Source organism: Periophthalmus magnuspinnatus, chromosome 6 (assembly GCF_009829125.3).
Source record: "Periophthalmus magnuspinnatus isolate fPerMag1 chromosome 6, fPerMag1.2.pri, whole genome shotgun sequence".
NCBI lineage: Eukaryota > Metazoa > Chordata > Actinopteri > Gobiiformes > Gobiidae > Periophthalmus > Periophthalmus magnuspinnatus.
In genome coordinates this window covers 20004624-20030471 of record NC_047131.1, presented here as the reverse complement: position 1 = coordinate 20030471, position 25848 = coordinate 20004624, and the positions used below count along the sequence as shown (strand labels likewise).

General features: G+C 38.1%; 3 protein-coding genes across 7 annotated transcripts in view; 1 reads left to right on the top strand and 2 right to left on the bottom strand.

The window, feature by feature from the left end:
- Positions 1-25848, bottom strand: part of LOC117371856 (protein mono-ADP-ribosyltransferase PARP6-like) — a 218056-nt gene that overhangs the window by 91723 nt on the left and 100485 nt on the right. The window contains exons 1-6 of one of the 3 annotated variants that reach the window (XM_055222299.1): positions 2153-2188; positions 1677-1890; positions 1182-1238; positions 974-1048; positions 745-839; positions 132-192 (exon numbers count right to left, since the gene is read on the bottom strand). In XM_055222299.1, coding sequence (XP_055078274.1) covers positions 132-192; positions 745-839; positions 974-1048; positions 1182-1208 — 258 coding nt within the window. In that variant the 5' untranslated portion in view covers positions 1209-1238; positions 1677-1890; positions 2153-2188. Of the gene's footprint in view, positions 1-131; positions 193-744; positions 840-973; positions 1049-1181; positions 1239-1676; positions 1967-2152; positions 2189-25848 lie in introns of those variants that run through there. The other 2 variants (XM_055222300.1, XM_055222301.1) reach the window with 2 other exon arrangements.
- On the top strand, positions 4368-13716 carry LOC117372772 (pyruvate kinase PKM-like). Its single transcript, XM_033968614.2, has 11 exons — positions 4368-4460; positions 5134-5311; positions 5440-5531; positions 6744-6875; positions 7913-8099; positions 9029-9299; positions 9917-10067; positions 10144-10296; positions 11036-11202; positions 12842-13023; positions 13331-13716. The coding sequence occupies exons 2-11, from the start codon at positions 5161-5163 to the stop codon at positions 13435-13437; spliced, it is 1593 nt and encodes a 530-aa protein (XP_033824505.1). The 5' UTR covers positions 4368-4460; positions 5134-5160; the 3' UTR covers positions 13438-13716.
- The window catches only part of LOC117372771 (potassium/sodium hyperpolarization-activated cyclic nucleotide-gated channel 3-like), a 24144-nt gene continuing 12519 nt past the window's right edge, over positions 14224-25848 (bottom strand). For all 3 annotated transcript variants that reach the window (XM_055222295.1, XM_033968613.2, XM_055222296.1), the window contains exons 2-8: positions 23567-23990; positions 22429-22590; positions 21968-22186; positions 19458-19604; positions 18509-18749; positions 17066-17230; positions 14224-16923 (exon numbers count right to left, since the gene is read on the bottom strand). In XM_055222295.1, coding sequence (XP_055078270.1) covers positions 15446-16923; positions 17066-17230; positions 18509-18749; positions 19458-19604; positions 21968-22186; positions 22429-22590; positions 23567-23971 — 2817 coding nt within the window. In that variant the 5' untranslated portion in view covers positions 23972-23990 and the 3' untranslated portion in view covers positions 14224-15445. The remainder of the gene's footprint in view (positions 16924-17065; positions 17231-18508; positions 18750-19457; positions 19605-21967; positions 22187-22428; positions 22591-23566; positions 23991-25848) is intronic.

Below are 25848 nucleotides of genomic sequence, written 5' to 3'. Positions count from 1 at the left end.
TTATTTTTAAATAAAAAGTGAAACTTGAACAGCAGGAGTAAAACCCCCAAACTAATGCTGCCCCTTTATTTAAAAAGACAAAAAGGGCAAAGCTGGCAAAATCTTAAAACATATCTAACAACTGCACTTACATTTAAAAAGTCCGATTTGATGATAAGATCAATATCCACTTCATCAATTGTCATATATTCTCTAAAAATAAAAATTAAGGGATACATTACATTTTAAAATAAGACATGGTATTGGTATTAAGTTATATTATACGTAGATCATTTTGTTTATTGTAAACAATTCAATTAATTTAATCTTTATTCTGGACTCATGGTCCATTTTTGAAAAAGACAAGGAGAGTCACAATACAAACAGTAAACCTGCAATACTGATCTAAAATAACTTAATAGTAGAAATGGGGTTATTGACAAAGCTGCAGAAATGAGATGCCCCATCATTTTACCGTAGCAAACTTTTAATTTAAGTTGTTTTTTGTTTTTTTGTTTGTTTGTTTTGCTAATGACTATGTGAAAGTTTTGAACTCTGTGTGTACGATCCAAACTCTGAATTCATTTTTAAAAATAACTGCAAGTACAGAGCAGTAGGCAGAGATGGGTTTAGGAGGATTAAGTTAATAATGAAGGAATGTCGTTACCGTTAATACCGTTTAAAGCTCATTTAAGTTAATTTTACATAAAATGTTCTCTTTACACATTATTATAATTTTTTTTTTTTTTTTATCAAATGCCACACCTGACAGAGACTGCAGACTTAGAGTAATGGGTTTTAAATGCCTCGATGTCTGCCTGGAGTTGTGGGTGTCGCAGCAGGTCAGTAGCTCGGATCTCCTGCCGAGACAAACATTAACACACTGATCTTATGGTGCGAATGAGGCAGATTAACACACTTAAATTTAGATGAAAGATTAACACAGAAGGCTAACATTCGATACTGCATCATCTCATGAAAAAGAAAAACTTACATTTTGGCACAGGTGTATTGCAGAGTGTCTATTATTAGAGATGTGGTAGCCTGCCCTCTGCTTTCTCCCTGTCTCCTGTTGGTTTGAAGAAAATTGCAAAAATATTTATCCCAAATGTTTTCAAAATCTATTTATATTATATATATATATATATTTTTCAAAGATTATAATATTATTTATTGATAAGAAAATATAGTATGGGACTTACCATGCTTACTTTTAATGTTTTCATCATTATGTCATCAATTATCTTCTACTTTAGTGTCTAAAATAAAATAAAAAAAAGAAATCCATTCCTTTTCTGCTGCTTATTGCTATTAGAGTCATACCTGTCAGTTTTACAATGAGTAAACCTCAACTTTATGTTTAAATTAAAAAAGTCAAAACGTCCAAGCAACACATATCAAATTAACCAAATTAAACAATTGAAATAATCCATACATTGCCTCCAGCACAACTCAAACCCAAATAGCTCTTAATTACAAACATATGACTTCCCGAGGTAGGTTAATCAACTCATCCACTTTCCATGATGAGGAACATAAAAATATTGCTAATATTACTTCATGTACAGTATTTCAAGTATGCTGAACAGTATTACGTATTAAAAATGAGTCAACTTGTGTCAGATGCATTGTAGTTTTAGCCAGTAGCCTACATGAACAGGTGGCTTTTTTCTGGCACTGCCCTCAAAGTTTCTTACCTTTTTCCAATGATGAAGACATTTCTAAATAATCCAGTTAGTTGCACAAAATGTATCCCCCAAGTGGCCATAACTCGACGGTGTGTCTATCTAGTCTGTGTGTCTCTAAACTCAGATAGAAGCTCCCTGTGTCTCCTCTGTCTGAAGTGGTCTGCATTGTAGGGAATGCCACATGGTGAGTGTCACGTGACCTTCTGCTGTCAACTTGATCCACCTGATAAAGAGGGACAGGTTAAAAGTATTGTCCGCCCTACGTCACAAGCTACATACCAATAATGGCATTTGCACAGTAAAATCATAGCCTTCTTAGCAAGTTGACTTGTTGAAACAGTTTTATAGCAGTGATAAGCCTTGAGATGTAAGCATGACATGTCACTATAGTGTACTAGTATGTGACCCTAATCAGCTGTTAGCCTTGTTAGCAAAACGTCTGCTGCTCCACAGTCTGGGCAGACACACTTGAGGATTGCACTCACCCAACAAGAGCTTTTCTCAACGTAATCTACTTAGTCAAATGGGTCTTTTTAGTTGGGCACCATTCTAGTATATTGTATTTTTTCATAAGATATTTAAAGGGAAGGTATGTAGAATTTTTATTTCAAATTTCATAAACCTGACCTAGTTGTATCCCCATGATATGAGGTAAAATTTTTCAAATAAAATATACATTTTAATGATAAAACGTGTAACGTTGATTTTTATTTTTTTAATGTTGGCCATGACGACGACATGATGGCCAATTTCTTTACATTGTCATTGAGTGTTCTCAACATATTTGAAAGCGGCACAAGTTGCTCCTTCAACTAAATCCAGCTTGTTTAAACTTAAAGCTTAAACTATCAGTGATCTGAATCCTGACTGCACCCCAGCACCTTCAACCAATAACTAATCCGTGCTAGTGCAGCCTCTGCAGTTCAGTGAGTGAATTCTGGAGGTTCTGAGCTTTCACATGAGATATGGCCTGCCAATATACTGAATGAAAAAAAAAAAAGAAAACATGTGTCCTCTATATGCAAATAAAGTTACTGGTAACCAAGGCTCAGTTGTGATTGTAGTTTCTATTGAGTGACAGTGCAAACTACCCGCTCTTAAAATCAATATAAAACATATGTATAATGGAATATTTGCAAATTAAATTTGATCAGCTATATTACTTTACAAGGCTACATAGACACCTACAGATTGATACAGGACCAAAAGCAGAACTCTGAAAGGCAGTTAAAAATGATCTATTTACAGTTACTACTGCCAGGTGTGCAGTAGTAGCCATGCACAGGCAGGAGGAGACAGATGACAGGATGAGGCGGAGACAACTGGAAGAGCAGGACTGGACCAGACATTGCCACATGCTATATATTAGATTAGTAGAAAGCTGACCTGTCATAATAATGTCTTAGGATTATGATATCATCATATTTCTCAAAATGGTTTTAAGAATTTTGTTTTTCACAATGTTGGTGATGCTGTGAAAATGTATATATTAAAACATGATTGCTTGTGGCGATGCATTGGAACAAAAGTTTCTCCTCCTACTCCTACTCCTTCCTTCTCCCTACATTATGATTGTGCTTCACAGTTCAGATCCTGAGAATTCTGGCTTCATTAAAAAAGTAGCTGTTAATGAGCACAAATTAAAACTAAGCCTGGCTGTAAAACTTTTTTACAGCCATCTTAAAGGTTCATTTTATGGCATATGTACATAAGAAGAGGGTGCAAGAGCAAGGGTCAAGTTTGCACCTGCCAGCTTCCTGATGTGTCCCAAAATGCATCAGTCTCAGTATCAGGGTGTGTGTTTGCAGCTTGAGCTCACAAAATAAAAGAAGCTTGCAGACTATACATCACTGAAGTGTCATATTGTATGTTTAGCACTGTGGCGCAGGTCTTGACATGGGGCACATACAGTTTCCTTTTCCAGTGGCACACTAAATCTTTGACTCTTATATAAGATCTTCACATACATGTACAGTGCACAAATATATTTAGATTAAGTGTGTTACCAAGCAGAGCTGAGCTGGGATACAGCTGAGGCAGCATGCCTGCCAAATGGATCTGCTGTAGTAGAACACTATGTACGTGAGGGTCATGAGAAGCTCCATGCATGTGCTAAGAAAGGGGGCAACCAATATAGAGGTTGGCATGGCCAAATACTCCCCTTTTTGGCATGTGTATCCTATGTCATTTTGCAATTTATGAGCATATGTGTTACCTCTGTATCTTAATTTTTTTATCATCTGTAAGCTTGTAAATTGTTTGTCTGAACAGCTTTTGGACTGTTGGTCTTGTGCCATGTCCAAACATCTGAATTCAATCTTATTTTAGGCTTGACTTAAATGGTGTTTGTCTGCATATGGATATTTCATCTTACAGGACCCTATATAGCCCTTCACACTCAAAAAAACATGTCATGTAAAAATATCTTTCTAACTGACTTGCTCTCAACTGGTGGTAGGAAAATTACACATAGATCTAAAATGTAGTAATTTTGAACTAACCAGGGACATTACACTGAAATGACATCATTTATGAATTGTGTTATTTTTAATCTAGAACATTTTTATAGTTAAATAGCCTATCATTGTCTCACCTTTATAACTTACCTCTTACCCCTGATTGGGTGGTGCTGAAAGTGGGTACTTGGCAGGGCTCTTTATGTGGCGCATGTATCCCCCCCACACAGTGACATGTGATCTAGGGAAAGGAGTTCTGGTTGGTCAGGGTCCCAATAAAAAGTGCGCATGGGGCTAGAGCGGTGGCGCACTCGTCCCTGCAAAGTTCACCCCCAAGGTGAGTGGAAGAGACAGCAACTTTAGGCAAACAATAGACCAGAGGGAAGCAATAATAACTATTCTTTTTTAGTAGTGTGGGGTTATAACATTTTAATGTTATAGGTTATTTTGCAACTGGCTAGTGTCAAATGCTATTTATTATGGAGCGTATAATTGTTGTATATGGCCTATTTCAAAGTAATATTACTGTATATTATTGCTTTTTTTATAGCTTCGAAAATATATTATAGTATTAATTCATTGAATGTATCATTTGTATGAGCTGTTCTGTGCAATTTTAAATCATGTCAGGGGATATTTTTTTTAAGTACACAGTGCAGTTCAGTACAGTACCTTAGAAACTCATTTTATGCACAAGGTTTATGTTTAATAAAGCCTGTAGCCTTTGCCAGTTCAACAGTGGTCTAGCATTTTTATGTCTGCTTTAGGAATGTGAAGAGAGCACTCAAGCTCCAGCTGAGTCTTCTGCTTTTTGCAAAAGATGATGGTCTTTTTGTAGGTTGAACACTGTTGTACATTGTAGTTTTCTTTCATTAAGAATGTACATGATATGTACAGCAACACAGTTGCAGGTCATATACTTACTGTGCATGCATAGTCAGATTAGATATGGTTACTTCATGGTCTTTAGTGGCTGTCTGGTCTGTCTGTACCTTGCTCTGTCTCCACAGGACGTTCGTGTAGACACAGATCCAGTCATGCAGAAGTCTAAGGATATGGGCTCCTCGATCATCCACACGCAGCAGCTGCACGCTGCAATGGCGGACACTATGATCGAGCATATGTGTCTCCTGGACATCGACTCTGAGCCTGCTGTGTCTCGCAACACCGGCATCATCTGCACCATCGGTTGGTAATGCTCCTCTCTCATCCATGATGGTGATGCATAATGCATTTCTGTGTAAACACACAAGCTTTAAATGTCACTTTAACCCCAGAGCAGCCTGTGTACATTCACCTGTCTGTCCTCTGTCCAGGCCCGGCCTCTCGATCCGTGGAGATGGGCAAGGAAATGATCAAGGCTGGGATGAACATTGCAAGAATGAACTTCTCTCATGGCACACATGAGGTGAGGCAAAATGCTTTGTTTAACACCATAACAGAAATATACTTTATAATAGACCATATTTGATTTGAACAATGGTGAGGTGGGACTTAAAAACTCAGAGACCCTTCAGAAGAGAAACACTGTGCTCCAGAAGTCATTCAGAGAACTTAGCCTTTGCAGCAGTTGTTCTGACATTACTCATGTTGCTCCTCTGTAATGTGATCTATGAGCCAGTATTCACTCCTCCAGCTCAGGCTCCGATTCAAAGCCACTGTAGAAGAGCCAACAACTTCACACCAGTGACCCCTCACTTTTAAAAGTCACGCCTCTTTTCCCCTGAGCAACTAAGCCACTATTGAACATATTTTGAGATGATGGGTGGTGTAGAGCCCATTTTACAGGTGGGGTTGGACCACATTGCTTTGTTATTTACATTGTTTTGCAGACAAATAATAGCATCTCAGCAGTTATAAAACAAGCTTAATTTAGCATTTTCTGTCTCATTTACAACCTCAGAAGAACATGTGTTTTTACATGTGAAAAAAATGAATACGACCTCTACTTGAATGCTGTGTCACTGCTAAATATAGTTAAGTCTGAGAGTCACAGCAGAGGCACGAGTAGATGGCATGCACTTCCACCAGCTGTCAATGTGCGTGTAAAAAAAAGTTTACTCTCTTTTTGTGATTTAATCTGCAGATGTTACAAAGTTTTAAGGCAGATAATAGCTTAGTATAAATAAACACAAAAATGTTGCCTTAATATAACCCCTTTACATAATAGCCTGGTGTAGTCTGGCAGGCATGCACACAGAAACAGAACAATGTCCAGTGCTAAAAATATGTTGCATTTGTCATTCCAATTTGCAGCATAAAGTTATATAACCAGGGAGGGATCTTGATGTCCCACCTGTTACTATAGTGTTACTGTTAAACTTCTAAAGGTCCGCATGAAAATAAAACAAAAGACATTAAATGAAGATTAGTTTAAGGTGCAGCACTTTCTAATTAAACTTACACAAGAATGTTATTAGCTATTTTTTATCTTGTCATTTTTTGTTGTTTTATGATATAAATTGATGTTCACACTTACATGTTTGGCACTTTGGTCAACTGCATCTTTTAAATATGCTATACAAATCAAATTACTTGACTTGAAAATCGATAATGGTGCAATTAGCTTCATATTTGAAATGTGATTTCACAAACTTTGTAATGTTTCTTGATTCCATAGTATCATGCCGAGACCATCAAGAACATCCGTGAGGCCACTGAGAGCTTTACACCTGGTTCTGTGGAGTACAGACCAGTGGCTATTGCTTTGGACACAAAAGGACCAGAAATCAGGACCGGACTTATCAAAGGGGTGAGTTGTTCTGATTGTCCAGGTCTTTTTTTTTTTTTTTTTTTTTTTTTTAATTTATTTAATTTTTCACTAGTTTATAGTGATTTAAGCACAGGTTTCAAGAAAATTTAAATGGCTTCCACAGTTTAAGTAACTGGTAAGTAGAAATTATAGGAAGTAGGAGAAGGTTGCATAAGCCAGTCAACCCATGAATTTAAGAATGTAATAATTCATTTAATTTAAAAAAACAAAACAAAAACTACGTTTTAATAGCCTTAATAAAGTATGAACAAAGACTTAATTCATAATGAACAAATAGCTTATGTTTAAATGATTCTAAGCCTAACTGCTTCATTAAGTAATTACTAAGCCTGAATTATTCTTAATAAACTAACTAACTGTTCATTATGAATATAATGAATATAAATCTTTGTTTATGCTTTATTGAGGATAACCAAGGTGCAGTTATTAAAAATGGTTTTAAAAAACTACTGTTATATTCAGATCTGTATTTCAAATAGTATACTGGACATATATTTATTACATTCTACAAGTCTCTCCAAGTCTAGCACCAAAGTGCATCTTTGATATGCTAATGCCATATGAGCCATCTTGCACTCTGAGGACCCCTCCTGTCGGTGCCCAGAGTCAGGACTAAACATGGGGAATCAACGTTTTAGTTTTATGTAGCTAAAATCTGGAACAGTCTTCCTGAAGATGTGAGACAGGCCTCTACTTTGACGATGTTTAAATCCAAGCTCAAAATGGTTCTGTTTAGCTGTGCATACGACTGAAAGGTTTTTATTCTGCTCTCCTTCCTTTTTTAATATAAATTTTATGATGATTACTTATGTTTTGATTTGTTTATATTGTGATTTTAATGTCTTTCTTATTCTAAAGCACTTTGAATTACCTCACAGTACAAATTGTGCTATACAAATAAGTTTACAACTAAACTTGCCTTACCTTACATTTATCCAATGCATGATGTTTGGGGAATAGTGAATGAAGATTTTAATTTCCTTTGCGATATTATTAATGATTTACTTTCTCTTTAGAGTGGCACAGCCGAAGTTGAACTGAAGAAGGGTGAAACTATTAAGATCACCCTCGATGACCAGTACAAGGAGAAATGTGATGAGAAAGTCCTGTGGCTCGACTACAAAAACATTACTAAAGTCGTGCAGACCGGCAGCCATATCTATGTTGACGACGGTCTCATTTCCCTCAAGGCCACTCAGATCGGTAAGGGCTCTTTCTTTTGAATTAGTACCCTAATGTTAATTGTCACACATGTCATACCTGCCATACTGTGAGATTTATGTTGTGACCCCAAAATGGACAAACCTAAAAAGGGATGAAAAAATTAAATAAAATAAATATTTTTATTACTATTACTACAGTTATTATATTTTATTTACAGCATTTCTAGATGCACTAATACATCTTTTTCAGTTCCAATATTGATACCATTACTTTGGCTACCGATATCAATCAGTAGCAGCATATAACGGATCATAATATTTTAGGAAACTGTGTAAGCAAATATCAGCCAGTTCACAGTCTTGATGCATTAACTGACTCGCCTAACCCTTAACCTATCCTATTCTATTTTTTAATCTGATTGAATACCTAATTTCAATATATTTTTAGTGCAAAAAAATAAAAAATCCCAGCCCTGTTAGTTTTTTTCATAATATTCATTTATTTTTTGCCATAGTTTTTCTACACCTGTAATTACTGCATAGGTTAAACTTATATTGTAAGGAACAGGGATGGGACAAGGTCTCATGCCAGATTTTGTAAGATAAAAGATACAGGACAATGGTCTAATGAGATAGCTTTTTTCATTCTTTTACATTTGCCCCTCAACAAACAGGATAGTTACATTACTTGAGGAGCCCTAGTGCTACAATAACAAATCGTAATAATAATAATAATAATAATATCCTAAAAAAAATTGAGGCCAAAATTGTGCACTGAACCTAACAATTTATTTATTTTAAATTGTGTAAAAAACTCATTTTATCTTGTTGTATCCAATCACATGTCTTGTCCCATGAGAATTGTGTCTCGTCCCATCCCTAATAAAGAATGAGCTACATCATACATACCTAGTAAATCGATACATTTCCCACTGATGAGCCTAATTTGGACATGCATTGTTTCTGAAGGTGGTGACTTCATTATGTGTGAAATTGAGAATGGTGGCATGCTCGGCAGTAAGAAGGGTGTGAACCTGCCCGGAGCTGCAGTGGACCTGCCCGCTCTGTCAGAGAAGGACATTCAGGACCTGCAATTTGGCGTGGAGCAGGGTGTTGACATGGTCTTTGCCTCCTTCATCCGCAAAGCCGCCGACGTGGAGGCTGTCAGGAAGACACTGGGCGAGAAGGGCAAAGACATCAAGATCATCAGCAAACTGGAGAACCACGAGGGAGTGCGCAGGTGAGGGGATTTGCTTTTTCATGTGAGATATTGGGATTGTGTCATCACACATGCATTCTATCTACTTGTTGGTGATGAGGAAATTGCACTACTGTCAACAAGGACAAGGGGGTGTCCTTGGTATAGTAGTGCAATTTCCTCATCAGTTTGTATAGTTAGTTAATATATGGAGATTTTAAGATGTAAACTATTTGAGTTAGCCAGCAGTTGAAGAAATCCCTGGCTCTTTTGTTTTAAGAAATGTATAAAAAAAAAAAAAAAAAAAAAAAAAAAAAAAATTTAAAAATTGTTTTGGCTAATGTTAACTGTGGAGTTGCTGCCTGCTTACAATAAACGTGATTTTTCACCAGATAGCCATAAAGTCATCATGGATCCCAAATTCAGAAAATTGCATTTTTGGAGTTTATTAGATGTGCCAAATATTCATTTTGCTCTAAATGGTCAAAATGTGACTTTTTCAATGGAGACAAGAACATAATGCTGTTTGATATTGGGATACAGTAGGCAGCCATTGTACTAACACAACATTGTACTTTGCCCTTTATAAAGGTCTGGTTCCTGTTGTTCTCTGTAGGTTGAATATAATTAGAAACAATTTTCCCTGTGTTTATGACTAGATTCGATGAGATCCTGGAGGCCAGTGATGGCATTATGGTTGCCCGTGGAGATCTGGGTATCGAAATCCCCACAGAGAAAGTTTTCCTGGCTCAGAAGATGATGACTGGCAGATGCATGAGAGTTGGCAAGCCCATCACCTGCGCCACTCAGGTTTACATTACACTCAAGTGTTAAGTAAACTATGGCAATTATTGGATCTAAAAAACTGAAAATTGTTATTTGTCAGATGTTGGAAAGCATGACCAAGAAGCCCCGTCCCACTCGTGCTGAGGCCAGTGATGTGGCCAACGCTGTCCTGGATGGAAATGACTGCATCATGCTGAGTGGCGAGACAGCCAAGGGAGACTACCCTCTGGAGGCAGTGCGCACACAACACATGGTAAGTGCCAGATGGACTTGAACTGTTTTTGTGTACATTTTATGCATTGCCACAAATGGCTTGCTGCAGGATCTGCATCTTAATTAATTTAATATATAGTAGAATTAGGAGAGAGAAATATAGCAAACATGATGGATAGATCATATTTTTATTTTGAATTCATTTAGTAGCTTTATATTGCCTCAAGAGACCAAAGCTGCTTGCTTCACTCCACACTTGATTGAGATTGTAGTGAATGTCACTCAGAGCTTGGCACAGGCTCGCCAACAGGGGGAGCAGTTGCAGAAAAGTAGATGGCGTCTGTTTTTGAGCATCAATTTGCATTAACAGAGAAGCATTGAACCATAAGATATGATATATAACAAATGCATACCATGATTCAATTTAATATTGTCTACTCATAAACGAAATGTGTATATATCACCTTATACACATTTGTCAAACTGATATTGTGATTTACTAACACTGCTTACTATTGCTCTTAGCATTTTTGTCCCAGAAGCCCAAAGCACACTTGTCCATCTGTTTTTTAACATCATCTTGTCTGGTATTGTGCTTTAATTGTGTGATGTGTTGCCTAATTAGCATGCAAGGAACCGCAGGCTGGACAACATGATTGCCACTGTTGCTTGGCTTCTTGTGTCAGGGTAATTTCAGGTATGAAGAATTTTATACCAAAACTGACAACCCTTCATCTTATTCTACAAGTGTATCCACATGTTTTTCTTCATGTATCTAGATTGCCCGTGAGGCTGAGGCTGCCATGTTCCACAGGCAGATGTTTGAGGAGCTGCGCCGCACCTCTCACCTGACTCGGGACCCCACAGAGTCTGTTGCTATTGGCGCTGTTGAGGCCTCCTTTAAATGCTGTGCCAGTGCCATCATTGTGCTCACCAAGACTGGAAGGTAACATAAAGCAACCATTTTAATATATATATATATATATATATATATATATATATATATATATATATATATATATATATATATATATATATATATATATATATATATATATATATATATATATATATATATATATACATATCAATAACAGCAACAACAAAACAAGATATATGAACCATGTCAAGCTTAAATGTCAGGATTAAAAGCTAAACCTAAACAGATTTACTAATCAGGGAGTAACTGCAAATTACTCTGCGCCACCACTATAACCTGCCCCTCAGTATCTCTAAAACAACAGTGTACTTTATTTTAGACCTACTGAGGGGCAGATTATAGTCTCTCTGGCTCTCTGCCTGCTGTGATTGGTGAAATTGATGCATTATGTAGCGTTTTCTCTTTTAACACTAGTCCTCAGACCTCATCATGTGTGCCAACTCCCACCATCTGCACGCCTTCTCCTGACCTTTGGAGATCTGAACCTTGACATTCTATGAGTTAATTTTAACTCCATATTCCTCTACACTTAAGTATTCAACCGCATAGCACACAATGTACAACTGCTAGAAGAGCCTCTAAAGATTGTCCCCAACAAACATCGACTAGTGGCAACCACACAAAACGAATGCTGTATCATTGCTCTGAACTAGTTCTCCAAAATGGATATGTTACTTACTGGGAGGAAGAAAGGGTCTGAATATGTTCTGTGAGTCTGTAACTAACAGTATTTTAGTAGTCAGCCGGTCCATGTTTTGTTTTTTGTTTTTTAACTCAAATAGTGACTATAACTGTTACTGTTGTGACTTTTAATTTTTAAAATACATTTTTAATCATTGTTAAAAAAAAAAAAAAAAAAAAAAAAAAAAAAAGTTGACTGAATGCTATGAGATATTAAAGTATGTGACTGATGAAGATCACAAATCCAGATAACTTATTATTTTAGTAGTCGACTAGCTCAGCCATAATTTGTCGTAACGGCTAGTGCGGGTGCGGACCAACGAGTGCAGACTCGGGGCAAGTTGACAGTGTTTATTTACAAAATGGTGAATTTCAGTTTTAATAGTTCATTTAACACACACGGGGAGCCGGGGAGCCAGGGAGCGGGAGGTAGACCAGACGGGCGTAGTGCATAGCGGGTCGGGAAAGCCAGGACCAGAGCGAGGACAGGATCGGGACGAGACCGGGGCAGGCCAAGCCGGAGTAGTCCAGAGAGCGGGAGCCAGGGCAGGAGGCGAGAAGCAAGCCGGAGACCAAGACGGAACAGGAGTCAAGGCAGAGGGGTGACTGTACCGGAGTTAGACCGCAGAGGCAGGAGCAGGAATGTTAACACACGGACGGTCCGGCCCCGACTGTTTTCTGCCGAGCCCTCATATACTCGGCAGCAGGTGGAGGTAAATGTGCTGATGCGCTCCAGGTGCGCGCGGGAGGGAACTCCGCCCAGCTCCAGGCAGACAGGTAGGGGAGGGGGAGAGAACACAGGAGGACAGGAAATGCAGGCATCATGACATAATTATAGCAAATAATTGTTGCAGAAATAACTGTTCCAAATAACTATATTTAACTGGGTTTGTATTTTATACAAATTATATCTTTTATTTATATCTTTTGTAAATGCATAACTTTTCTGTCTTTTTTTCTCCAGGTCTGCCCAAATGCTGTCAAGGTACAGGCCCCGCGCCCCTATCATTGCAGTGACCCGCTGTGGCCAGACAGCTCGCCAATGCCACCTGTGGCGCGGTATCTACCCCGTCCTGTACACCAAGCCCGCCAACGACGTGTGGGCTGAGGATGTGGACTTGCGTGTCAACTTTGCCCTGGAAGTTGGTCAGTATTCAAAAAAAATACCCCATAGTCAAGAAATACATTCAAAACTAAAACATGTATTGCCATATTGCATAGAATAAAAATGTAATTATATAAAAACTGTTGCCCTCATATTGATCTTTCATGATTTTTTTCGTAATAGATTTTTAATCATTACCAAAAAATGGTCTTCCCCTAAAGTCAGCACATGCTTTTACTGACAACTGGCTGTAGACCTCTTAGAAAGAACCAAGCTGATAATTGACGATTGATAAATACTAGCAAAAAAACATGTCCATGACTAACAGTATTCCCTATATTTCCATAGGCAAGCACCGCAAGTTCTTCAAGTCCGGTGATGTGGCGATTGTGGTGACTGGATGGCGTCCAGGCGCTGGCTACACCAACACCATGAGAGTTGTGTTGGTGCCTTAAATTTAAAACATGGACTTTAATAATTTTAAAACTTAAAAACACCCTGCTCCTATATAAAAAACTACTTCATTGGAGGACTTAAGATGGCGTCATTCAGTAATAACATGATTCCTACCCGCTTATATGCATTTCACTGTCCAGATCTTGCTTTGACCTGACCACATTTTTCAAGCTTCTCTGTTTTATAATATAAAGTGGATGAACAGGCTGCTGGTGAAAGTGTGGTTATGTTTTATAAAGCATGATTTGGTTTCTATCAATTAAAATACTCATTTCCTATTTGGTGTTTTTATTTATTAGTGTTGAAATATAGTCTGTATAAACCATATTAACATGCAACTGGACCCCCTTGTGGTTAGCTCACAGCTCACATTCAGGGCAACATGACTGCCTTGACATGGGGAATTTGATGTACTCTAATTAAAAAAACAAGAAATTGAGCTCCAAAAAGGCTTGTATATTCCAGTTTACAATCGTAATGCGAGTTTCAAATAAATTCATTCAAGATTCCTGACGAGAGAGAAAAAACACCAACTCTAAGCATCAATAATCATATATTATTTTATTGCATTTTGTAGCTAAAATAAAATATACCCAACTTACATACAGTAGGTGATATTGTGATAAAATCTAGTGGTAAAAGGCAGCGAGATGAATTAAATGTATACATAAATGGATATGGCTGACAGAGGCCCCCCCTCCTCTCTATCAAACAGCAAAATCAACTCCACATCATTCTCTGATTACCGAACTGCAATACCAGAGGAGGTCACAGAGTGTTATGTATGGACTTATTGTATGGTCAAATAAGCAAACCTTAAAATACACTGTTTTGGTTTTCCCTGTAGACAAGCTGCAATGTTCCTTAATGGCCAAAATAGTCATAAAAACAGACTCAAATATTAACAGCATAGATGTAATATTTGACTATAAAATTGTCATTTCATAATATAGCATAGCATTGCAAAGCAGCAGTTGATGAGATGTCAGTTTGTACAATCCAATGATTGTATCCAATGATACATTTTCAATGTAAGAGGTAATAATGCAGGCAGCGAAATGCAGCTTCTTGAAAACCATGTGTGCACAATGTACAGTATCTGCTGGTAGCCCTTTGACAGGTGCAAGAAACATTCAGATCTATCTCTGTGATTGGCTGGTTTGAGGATGTTTGATTATCTGTAGTCACCTCTTCACACATTTGCACTCAACTAAAAGACCAAAAAGTTCTTTGCTTCACAGTACTGTTGTTAAGCCATAAAAGCAGATTATTGCATACTATTCTAGTGGCACACAGACCTTGGCTCAGATGTATTCCTTGACACCACAAGTTGCTATTGTGCGGGAAAAAGCTATAAAAAAAAATCTAATAATCAAATAAATATGTAATGAAACCATGTCAAATATATAAATACATTTCACTTCTCCCAAAACAAACATTACATTCAGTATTTGAAAGCAGTCTGAATTATGTGCAATATTGCTAAAAATGCTATCTTGGAAGACATGCTATAGTAACATCAAAACTTAAATTAACTTAACTCAGAATTAAAAGTGCACAGTTTGTTTCTTGTCCAAACTCAATGCTGGGAAGGGTAAAAAAGGACTGTCATTTTTGGTTTTAGTTATAGTTGGTTAAAGTTATGGGCAGAATTGTTTAACTAAGGGGCTGTAACTAAAAGGTTACACAGTGACAATTGCTTAAATAAATATAATAAATATAAAACAGCATAGATATGATATAATACATTTAACAATTCATCCTTTGCATGAGGTGCTATAGGCTATATTTATCAGTAGGTTTGAATTTTAATATCTTAATCAAGGAAGTCCCATAGAAAAACTCATTGTTGTCCCTTAACAATTCCATTCAATATCATTTATAAAATCTCAAGTCTGATTGCGAAAACACACCCTCCCTTTAAGCATTGGCAAAGTTGTAATGAAAATGATGCCAAAATGTTCATTGTGATGTTTTGTTGGCATTAAAGGAGGGTGTGTGTGAATCTCACAAGTTGGAGGGGAGTTGTGACTGCGAATTCTCAGTCTCTATTTCCACAGAACAGGATTGATTTTCAGGAGAATGGGGTGCTATTGCCTTATTTTGAGGTTCAGGTCCGAACGGTGATTGGCTAATGGGGGCACCTTGTCCTGGGATTGCACTGTAAGGTTTACAGACTGAAATGGGGGAAGAGAATGGGCTAGATGTTACTTCTGAAAATCCACCCATTGCCAAAGGCCTTTCTTGGTGTATAGCACTGTGCGAGCCTGAGATAGTCTTTATTTCCTGGGTAAAAAGTTCCCCTAAGGACTCCGCCTGGTCCGATCCATGCACACTGTCCACTCGAGCGGGACAGGATGCTTGAGGGGCAAGGGGGTTGTGGTAAACTGCCCTGGCTTTAACAGGGCTTTGAACATTTGGGCTGGGTATGGGAGGGGTGTAACACGGGGAGTCCTCAGCTGACCCGTACTGAGCGATAGACGCCAGGGCAGAGTGCTCAGGTACGACTTGGGGCAGGAAAGCAGAATGGAGGCCCGCAAGACTATGCTGGGCCAAAGACGCGGCTGCACCAGACATGAGTCCGCTGGGGGGGTGAGCGCTGGGGGGGTGAGCGCTGGTGATGATAGGGAAATATGGAAGATTTAGACTGGATGTTCTAACCACTTTGTCATGCCTCCCTAACATCTGGTGCCCCGTGCCATGCGCGCTCTGCTGCAGCTGGCTCAGGATGGGACCAACTGAACTAGAGATCAGGGGGCTTATGACGGAGGAGGGGGGCGGGAATCTCCCAGATAACCTCATTGTGGCCCCCTGCTGGAGAAATGGTGGAGGTGCAGTTGTGAAAGTGCTGAGGAATGGTTGAGGGTGTGGTTGTGTGGTGGAGCAGGTATAGGACACAGTGCACTGGCCCATTGAGAGGACAGAGGGGATGTGGTGGGGAGGTTGTGGGATAGGGACAAGAGGCTGCATGCTGCTGGTGAAGATGGGCTGAGCTGGTAGTGTCTGAGAGACCGGGCCGCAAGAGACATGGGGGGTCCTGAGAGACATCACATTCGGAGTCTCCAAAACTGTGTGTAATTTAGTGGAGCTGACAGGAGAACCAGGTCCCGACCCACTGCTGGACTGTCCCACGTGGACTCTTTTTGAATGCGGCTCTCTGAAGGATGCACTGTGGGCCAGAGGGTGGTGAAAGAGGATGGGAGGTAATTGGGAGTGATGGGCTAAAGCCAGGGCGAGAGGTGTGGTTGCGGCCGCAGCCTGGAGAGGAGCCTGGACAAGTGGGGCCCATATGACAGGGGTGGGGGACGGGGAGGCAGGGGGTGGAGCTATGACCTGTGCACAGCTGCTTTGGATCAGCTGAGTGCACTGGGCCATGTCCCGGTCGTGCTGGACAATTCTTTGGATGATCTCGTTCTCCTGAAGATTCAGGGTTCCCGAACTTTGGTGATGCTGGACTTTGTGTTGTAGAACAGAATTCCTTTTGCCTAAAGAGAAAAACAGCAAAATAATAGCTACAAAGCTAATGTGTCCAAAATGTATCCAATTTATACCTTTAAGTGCTGTGAATCATTTTTGACATAATGTAATTAAATTTGATCTCAGCACATTGTAACACATTTCTCTCACCAATGCGATCAAGTCGGTCCAAAGCCACTGTCTCAAAGGCCCTCCTCATCATGGGATATTCCTCCAGCACCTCATTGAAGTTGTCCACAGACAGAGAGTACAGGCGACAGTAGTTATCAGCACGGACACTGGCGGTCCTCCTGCCCCGAGTCAACAAGCAAATCTCTGATAAAAGAAAAAAATGGCCACATGTTTTTTTTTACATTTGCAATCTAATTTAAAAAAAACAAATGTAACCAAAAAAGTGTTTTTTGGGGGGTAATTCATAAAAGCCAGGGGGAAACTAGTATTATTAGTGTGACATGATAAAACATTAAAAGCCACAGATGGAGCACTGCAGCTTACCGTTTGTCCTGACCTGGTGTTTCATGCCAAAGCAAAAAAAATAAATAAATAATGTGTGTTTTAAAAAGTAGATATACTGTTTTTTAATGACTTTTTTTTTTTTACTTTAGTATTTTTCATAACTTGTAAATCTGGCAGAGCTAAAAGTAAAGTATGACAATCTTTTCATTATCACAGAGATTTGCAACCCCAAAAAGTAACTGTAAACAGTAAATGATGTGTGAACCTTGATACTAATTTAATACCAAATACTTGAAATGGCACAGCTCACTCTTAAAAAATTTTTTATTTTGTATAAATAAAGTTTCATTTTTATTTTATTAGCATATTTAGTGAATGGGTGTGAGCCAAGGACAAAATTATAAATTTGGACTAAAGAATGTTATTAACAATTCTATGTCATTTTGATATGTATTAAAAATACACTCATACTGTGCTGTTCAGTTTCAATGTAAATATGTAACAATAAGAAAAGCAATGACAGCATACAGAGTTATGGATTTCAGATTTAAATATTGTTTTGACAAAAGGGAAAACCCCACAGAGGGATTCAAAGATCACAAAGCTGTTCCCTCTTAGTCCCGCTGCCTTTTAAGGAGATGATGTGGGCATTTTGTGTGGTAATAGTCTGGGATGTTAAGCTGCTGGTGCCAGGTCAGAATAAAGCACTGCCCTACAATTGTTTTGTATTAAAATCTACTATAAACACAACTTTCAATAGTGAGACCCAGTTTCATGACTGCTGGGGAAAAAAATTCTAGTACCTATTCAATGACTCTTCTAAATAAATATGTTGAATATTAAAACTACTCTACTGTCCACTGTAGAATGACACAACTTTATAAACACATTTTTAAAACATTTATCATATTTTATGTTTATTTAATATATTTCCTAGTATATAACAAGAACACAAGTTATTTATTAGCTGCTCGTGACAAAGAAATTTATTGGATTACTACTGCAACAACACAATATCAGTAGGGTAAAGCCCAGCTCACATTCCCTATTAGTGGGAACCACCTCCCCAGTGGCCATTTATTTATTCATTCATTTGTTTGTTCGTTTTTTTATTTAATTACATATAACATAATATACCTCCGAAATATGATCCATCAGTGAGCTTGGTGTCTGTGCTGCTTTTTGTGATCACACTGACGACCCCATGTTGAATGAAGTACATCTTTTTGCCGATAGTCCCTTCGCGGATGATGTAGTCTCCTGGCTGGAAGACCTCAAATCTCAGCTTGGTCAACATCGAAGTGACAAAATTTGGATCAGCATTGGCGAACAGTGGCATGGATGCTACCAATTTGCGACAATTAAAGTTGATAATTTCCTTCAAGAGAAACAAAAGTGATGTTGAGTATTAGCATAAAACACAATTGGTTTTCAGCACGTGTCTGACTGTCTACATGTGTACATTTCAATCATTATAAAAGCAATGTGTTTAACAGCTTAGTGCTCCGTTAATGAGGTTTTCTGTGTGCTTTAGCCATTACTAATCAGATTACACGACTGCTAACATCATCATGCAAAGTAAGGGGCCATATTAGATTATATTGAAAGTAACAGTAAACGATTTAGAAGGACGATGCTCTAATAAAACAAATAGATACTGTACATTTGTTCAGTGCATTAGGTCAATGACAGTTAAAGATGCACTATGTAACTTTTATAGAGGGTGAAAGGGTGTTTGTCTCCATGTAGATGCTATTGCTTTGCATGTTCCACAGTAAGGCATTAAACTTGTATACCTTACATTTATTCATTATATGCATTTTATATTTAAAAAAAAAACACTTAGGTGGGATCGCCTCACCATAAATATGATGAGTAACTTGGCTTGGTGGTGTGACATACTTGTCTCCATGTACATAGAAAAAGTTGTGGCAAAGCAATAACATCACCATGAAGAAAAGCAAGTGCCATACCTTGCGTAGAAATAAGTTACATTCTCATGTATTCCAATGCTAACACCTGTCCCATGCTTTTTAAGATCCTCTTAATTTGCATTATTTAACTGACAAGAATTTAACTAACTGACCTCTCTGAGAGGCTCATTGAGCTCCTCCAGGATGCTCTCCTCATCAAACATCTTGCCCTGATAGCGATGCTCATAATAGTCATGGATCCTCTGTCGCATGTCGGCAGGCAGCTTGTGGAAGGACATGTACTGCTCCACTTGTTTGTACTGTAAAGACAAACAGAATGTTGGGATGTACGTGAACAATGTACAACAGAGCTCTGCGGTCGGCCAGTCAACACCTGCTGGAGGTCCCCAGAACCAAAAGGAAACAGTGGGGTGACCGTTCATTTTCTGTAGCTGGTCCCAGACTGGCTCTTGACTCTTTGCCCCTGGAGTTACGCTCAGTCACTACTTGTCCCTGTTCAAAGCCAAGCTAAAGACTCATTTGTTCACAATTGCCTTCAGCTAGTGACTGTTTTTTTTTTTTATTATTTGTTGTTTTGTATATAGAATTTTTGTTGTTGTTTTTACATTTTAATGCACTTATGAAAAGCACTTTGGTTCAGTTGCTGTTGTAAAGTGCTATACAAATAAAGTTTGATTGATTGATTGAAATACAACTTAGCTTACATATTTTCCTTTGCAACCTGTACTGACAGAAAAGGCAGTTTTTCTTTATGAGAACATTGTAATAAAAACATATGGGCCATACCACCTTGACTAATGCCGAATATATATCTATGTAAGTCTAATTATTAGTAGTAGCTATCAGTAAGATGGATTTTTTATTAAGAATCAAAATCTAATTCTTTTTCCCCAAAAAGTGAGCCTTGTTAACTACATTATCTACATTTTATAATTACCTCACAATATTTTTTTTCTCTTTTGAAGTTGATATGTAATTCAAAATGTATGTCTACCTCCCTAATATACACAAAATATACTTTTATTACTGAATCAAAGTGAAAAATCCTATGAAACTAAAGGCAAAGCCTGTACTAATGATCAGTATGATTGATGCTCTAGCTCAGAGGTGGACTGTAATGTGCAGGCTCATTATTTTAACAGTCAAACAGAGGGGCCATCTGTGAGACCAGCCCACTGCGTCCCATCTGACACACACATACAGGGGTGCTCTGCTGGAGGCTCAGGCTAACAGCATTAACACTGTGCCCTTCAGCTCTGCTCTCATTCTCCCAACTGTACAAACCCAAATCTACAGGCTACAGTGGGACAGGACAAGTAAAGTCCTTGAATGTTGATGTTTTTTTTTAATATTGTCTCAGTATTGGATATTTTAATGACAAATTATTAGAAACTATTTATTTCTAAACATTTGAATTATAAATGCATGACAACAGTAGTTTCACAATTAAATAATAATAACTCCCATGTTGTATTGTCAATTAAGTGTTAAGTGTTAAGTGTGTCCCACTTTAAAACTTCCAAAAGTGGACCACAAAGTCTGAACGAAAGGGCAAAGAGTTATAAAAATAGTATTGTGCATTGTTCTTTTTGGGACACTTTTAGTCGCTTTTCACAGTGGACTCATAAAGAGCCTTCTTGGGTAACAAGTCAAAAGTTCCCAGGTTTGAAAACTTTTAGTTGGGTCTAGTTATTTATTGCCAATACTTAATGTTTGGTTTACTACACTATTGCAAGTAGAGTTCTGGATTTCCTGTAGGTCTATCTGCAGCCACAGCTGCCCAAGGACAGAATGACAGATGTAGTAAGCAGCTCTCACCTTCAGTCACTATAACACACTGACACATTAGGAATAGGAAATGGGTGAAATATCTATCCCAGGGAAAAAACATCACTGTTGAGTGGAATGACATACGAGCTAACTGTCCCACTATAATAAAAAAAAAACTAAAAGATATGGCATCTCTTACATGTGCATGCATTTAGGAGGTATTTGCCTATTTTGTTTATTTCAAGAATGAATTCTTTATTTTATTATTTTTGTTCATGTCAAATTAGTTTGCCAATTTAGTTTAGCGAATTAGCATATGTGTTATATATTTCTTGCTATGTTAAGATTTATTATATTTTTGCTAATTTGTTTAGACTAATTTCTGTTGATTTGGTTTAGTCCGTGGATCATCTAGGGGATATAGATGAGTAAACACTGGCCAGCAGGTAGACCACAGGTATACCTGGGTGGGCCTATGGTTTTTACCAGTCAGCAGGAGAAGCAGTAAGGCTTTAATCCTGTTACTTGTTTGTTTACCTGCACACTCAGAAACAAACCAATGGAAATGCATTTCTGGAATGGAAATTGATTTTGTTGAGTTTGTACTGAATTTAACCAAATACCCATGGTGCCAAAAGTGATTATTTGAGTCTTAAGTTTGTTCAGGCTTTTCTTTGTTAGTTTTCATTGACAAGTCACTACACCAATAAAATGCAAAGAAATGTGGAAGTCAAAATAAAGCAATGTAAGTAAACGAAATATATCTTTATATACAATATGCACTATAGTTTAAACAGAAGACATACAGTGCACAACACTCAACAATTGTTTAAGACATAGATTTTGCTTAGTCATCAACAAAGCAATCGTGTTTCGCGCAGAGGACACCCACCTTCTCTTGGTACTGCCTTCTGGATGAGTCCAAAGACTGGATCAGAGCAGTGGCATGGCCCACAAACATGGCAAAACAAGTGGCACCTACGATCATACTGAGGATGGTGAGCCAGACATCAGCCATGCCTATGGGAGGGTACAGGCCGTATCCGATACACAGCATGTGACTCATGGCCTTAAAGAGCGCGTAGGAGTACTGCTGACCCCATGTGTCATTCTGAAGAACATAAAGAGCAACAAAATATAGAACATTCCAATAGTTCAATCACATTTATTGTTTAAATGCTGATATATTTATGTATATTTTGTGTTACTTCATGATTTGCCTGATGCTTCATACTCTTTAGGCATATTTCTGCTATTTATTTAGTTTCACCAATTATTACATTTGAATTATAATAATAAATATATTATTATATACATTTTGCCTGAGGCTCAACATAGAAATTGTACACTTACCACCATCTTGTTCCTTGTCACCCAGCAGTCTGCGGGGAAGTCCTGGAGCATGGGTACCAGGAACTGCAGGCACCCATCCCAGTGACACAGCAGTAGCATCATCCCAATCAGGTTCATGATCCTAACCATGGCACTGGCCAGGTCGTAGGTCATGTGGAAAACCTATTGCATAGAATATCAACAAATGTAACCATTAAAGTGTATTTAACTTTGTTTAAATTCAAGCTAACAAAATTAGACATTGTTACGTACTTGATAAACTCAAATTTCAGAGTTAAGATTAATTCATTTGTATTTTTGACCAGGTTTCAGATCATATAAAAGCTGTTATAAAACTCAACTCAAAAATTCTTCAAATTCTAGTTTCATGCAAGTCAAGCATTGAGTCACATACAATGGAGAGTGGGCTGATGTCTGATACCAAACTTAATCTTCAGTGCACTATCACGGCAGTTTGTCCATTATGTAAGAAACTCTGAGCTACCTCCACAGCCCCTGGGGAGTGCAGCCGCAGCAGGAGCAGGGAGGGAGGAGTAAGCACATGTCCTCAGGAAAGGTTTAGTAAAACTAATGTGTGTTTAGGCTGAAGAAAACGGCGTACAAGTTGGGAGGTGAAAAACTGCTGGAACTGCAAACTTTTAAGATATGGGATGAATCTGTGTTGTCCATCTTACTCCCCATGTGTACTTTTGTCCTTGAAGTAAAAAAAAAAAATATATATATATATATATGATAAAAAAGCAACATTATGGTATGCTGTGAAATCATTAATTGTATGTGGGTAAGTTAGAGGTTTGTTTGTTTTGAAATTTGCCATAAATTGAAGATTGTTAAGTTAGTATAAATCATAATGCAGTATTAAACATGCAACTTGTCCTGCTTGGCTCCATGGAGACATTATTGCCTTTCCTTTATGGCATTAACCGTATCTGTCAAAATTCTCTTAAAAAAACATCCCTTCCTACTCCAAACGGGGATCACTTCTCCACAGATATAATCTGTAACTTGGCCTGATGCTGTCACCTGCTTGTCTCCATAGACAGTGCCATACATTCCAGGCAAATCTCTAAACAAGCAAAAACATTACATAGTGCAATTTATATTTATCCAAAATTAACCAATACAAGGTTAACAGTACCTCTTCCCACTGGTGAATGTAGCGTATGAGTCGGGACAGTCTGAGTAACCGCAGCAAACTCAAGATTTTCGTGAAGCGGACTATCCTCAGCGCTCGGGCCGTTTTGTAAAAATCAGAGTCTATACGTGTCTCTACAATAAGGAAAATATAGTCCACAGGTATAGAGGAAACAAAATCCACCATAAACCAGCTTTTTAGGTATTTAATCTTGATTTGTTGAGGGTCCAGGATGATTTCTGTGTTATCCTCTTTGACGATGCCTGTGCGGAAATTAAGGACCAAATCCATGAGGAAAAAAGTGTCAGAAACGACGTTAAAAACAATCCATGGAGGTGTGTGCTCATCCTTGAAGAATGTGATACCCACAGGAATGATGATTAGGTTACCCACCATCAGCAGCAGCATGGTCAGGTCCCAGTAAAACCTGCAACACAAGGTCTCTTTAGCATGTATAGAAATTATCTACAATATACACTGTGCACAATATACACTTTTTGCTCATTTTTATCGTTTCTATCTAATCTAACAATAAAGACAAATACACAAACATGTACATTAATTGTTTATTTCCCTTGTGTGTATTTTTTTGTGTTAAAGGCTACTACCCGACATACATAACAACATAACTCATTATGTTTTGCAAAAATATTTTTTGAACCTTCTTGGATAGTTTAAAATAGACCTATGCAAGATCTGCTTCAGCAGCTGAAACAAAATACACACTACATGATATTTATCCAAATGGCTGTGTTTAATAATGAGAGTTCCTCTTAAATGAGAATTAAATGTTCAAACACACACCTCGATCACTTCTCATAGAGGAGTCGTATGAGGACAACTGAGAAAAAATACAAATGCAGCAATTTACTGGAGGTCAGTACTGGGATTGAATCATTGGACAGTATCGGGGCATAAAAATATATATGTATATATACCCGTATATATATATATATATATATATATATATCCAATCCAATCCAATCCAACTTTATTTCTAATGCACTTTAAAAACAACAGAGTTGACCAGAGTGCAGTACACAACAGACATTTTAAAAACACAGATAAAAGACAGACATACAAATAAATAACTACAAACTGTACACTATAAAAGTCAATATATCAATAAAAAGCTAAAGAGAAAAAGTGCGTTTTAAGAGCTGATTTAAAAGTAGAAAGTGACTCAGCCTGTCTTAGGTGCAGGGACAACGTGTTCCACAGTTTGGGACCAGCCACAGAGAAGGCCCGGTCCACTCGAAGTTTCCTCCTCATTTTTGGGACCACTAACAGTGAATGATCTGCAGACCTGAGTGAGCGAGCAGGAGCATAAGGTTGAAGCAGGTCGGACAGATACTGTGGAGCGAGGCCGTGGAGGCATTTAAAGACAAATAAAATAATTTTTAAATCAATACGATAAGAGACAGGGAGCCAATGTAGGGACATCAAAACAGGTGTAATGTGTTCCCGTTTTTTTGTACCAGTTAAAAGGCGAGCAGCTACGTTTTGAACAAGTTGGAGACGTGCGAGAAAAGTTTGGTTCAGACCAATATAAAGAGCATTACAATAATCCAAACGATTGGTGATAAAAGCATGAATTAAAATCTCAAAATGATGCTGTGACAGGACAGGTTTGACTTTCGTGAGTTGACGAATTTGAAAAAAGCTAGTTTTGACAACAGCGCTAATCTGGACATCAAGTTTTAAATCATTATCCAGCCTCACACCAAGATTTGTCACCACAGGTTTCACATATTGAGCAAGAGCGCCAAGATCAGTACTAAAGGTGTTTGCCTCACTAGGCCCAAACACTACAATTTCAGTTTTTTTGGTCATTTAAAAACAACAAGTTTAAAGACATCCAATTTTTGATTTCCTCAACACAGTCTGAGTGTTTTAGCACTGTAGGAATTTTCCTTCTTAAGTGGCATGTAAATTTGTGCATCATCCGCATAAAAATGAAATGAAATGCCATGCTTGCGAAAAATTGACCCGAGAGGGAGGAGATACAAAGAGAAGAGAAGTGGCCCAAGAATGGGGCCTTGGGGTACTCCACAAGTGAGAGGGGCAGCAGCAGAGGATTCAGTGGATGCGATGTGGACACAGAATTGTCTATCTGTTAGGTAGGACTTAAACCATTCGAGTGCACGCCCTTGTATACCAACACAATGCTGCAGTCGTGACAGGAGGATCTGGTGGTCCACTGTGTCAAACGCTGCAGTCAGATCTAGAAGTACCAAAAATGACAAAATGTCAACAATCAGTAGCCAGAAAAATGTCATTAAAAA

Coding starts and splice junctions, on each gene's coding strand:
- LOC117372772 (XM_033968614.2), top strand. CDS start 5,161: ATGCAGAAGTCTAAGGATATGGGCTCCTCGATCATCCACACGCAGCAG. Junction 6,876..7,912: donor GGACCGGACTTATCAAAGGG/GTGAGTTGTTCT, acceptor CTTTCTCTTTAG/AGTGGCACAGCCGAAGTTGA. Junction 8,100..9,028: donor CCTCAAGGCCACTCAGATCG/GTAAGGGCTCTT, acceptor TTGTTTCTGAAG/GTGGTGACTTCATTATGTGT.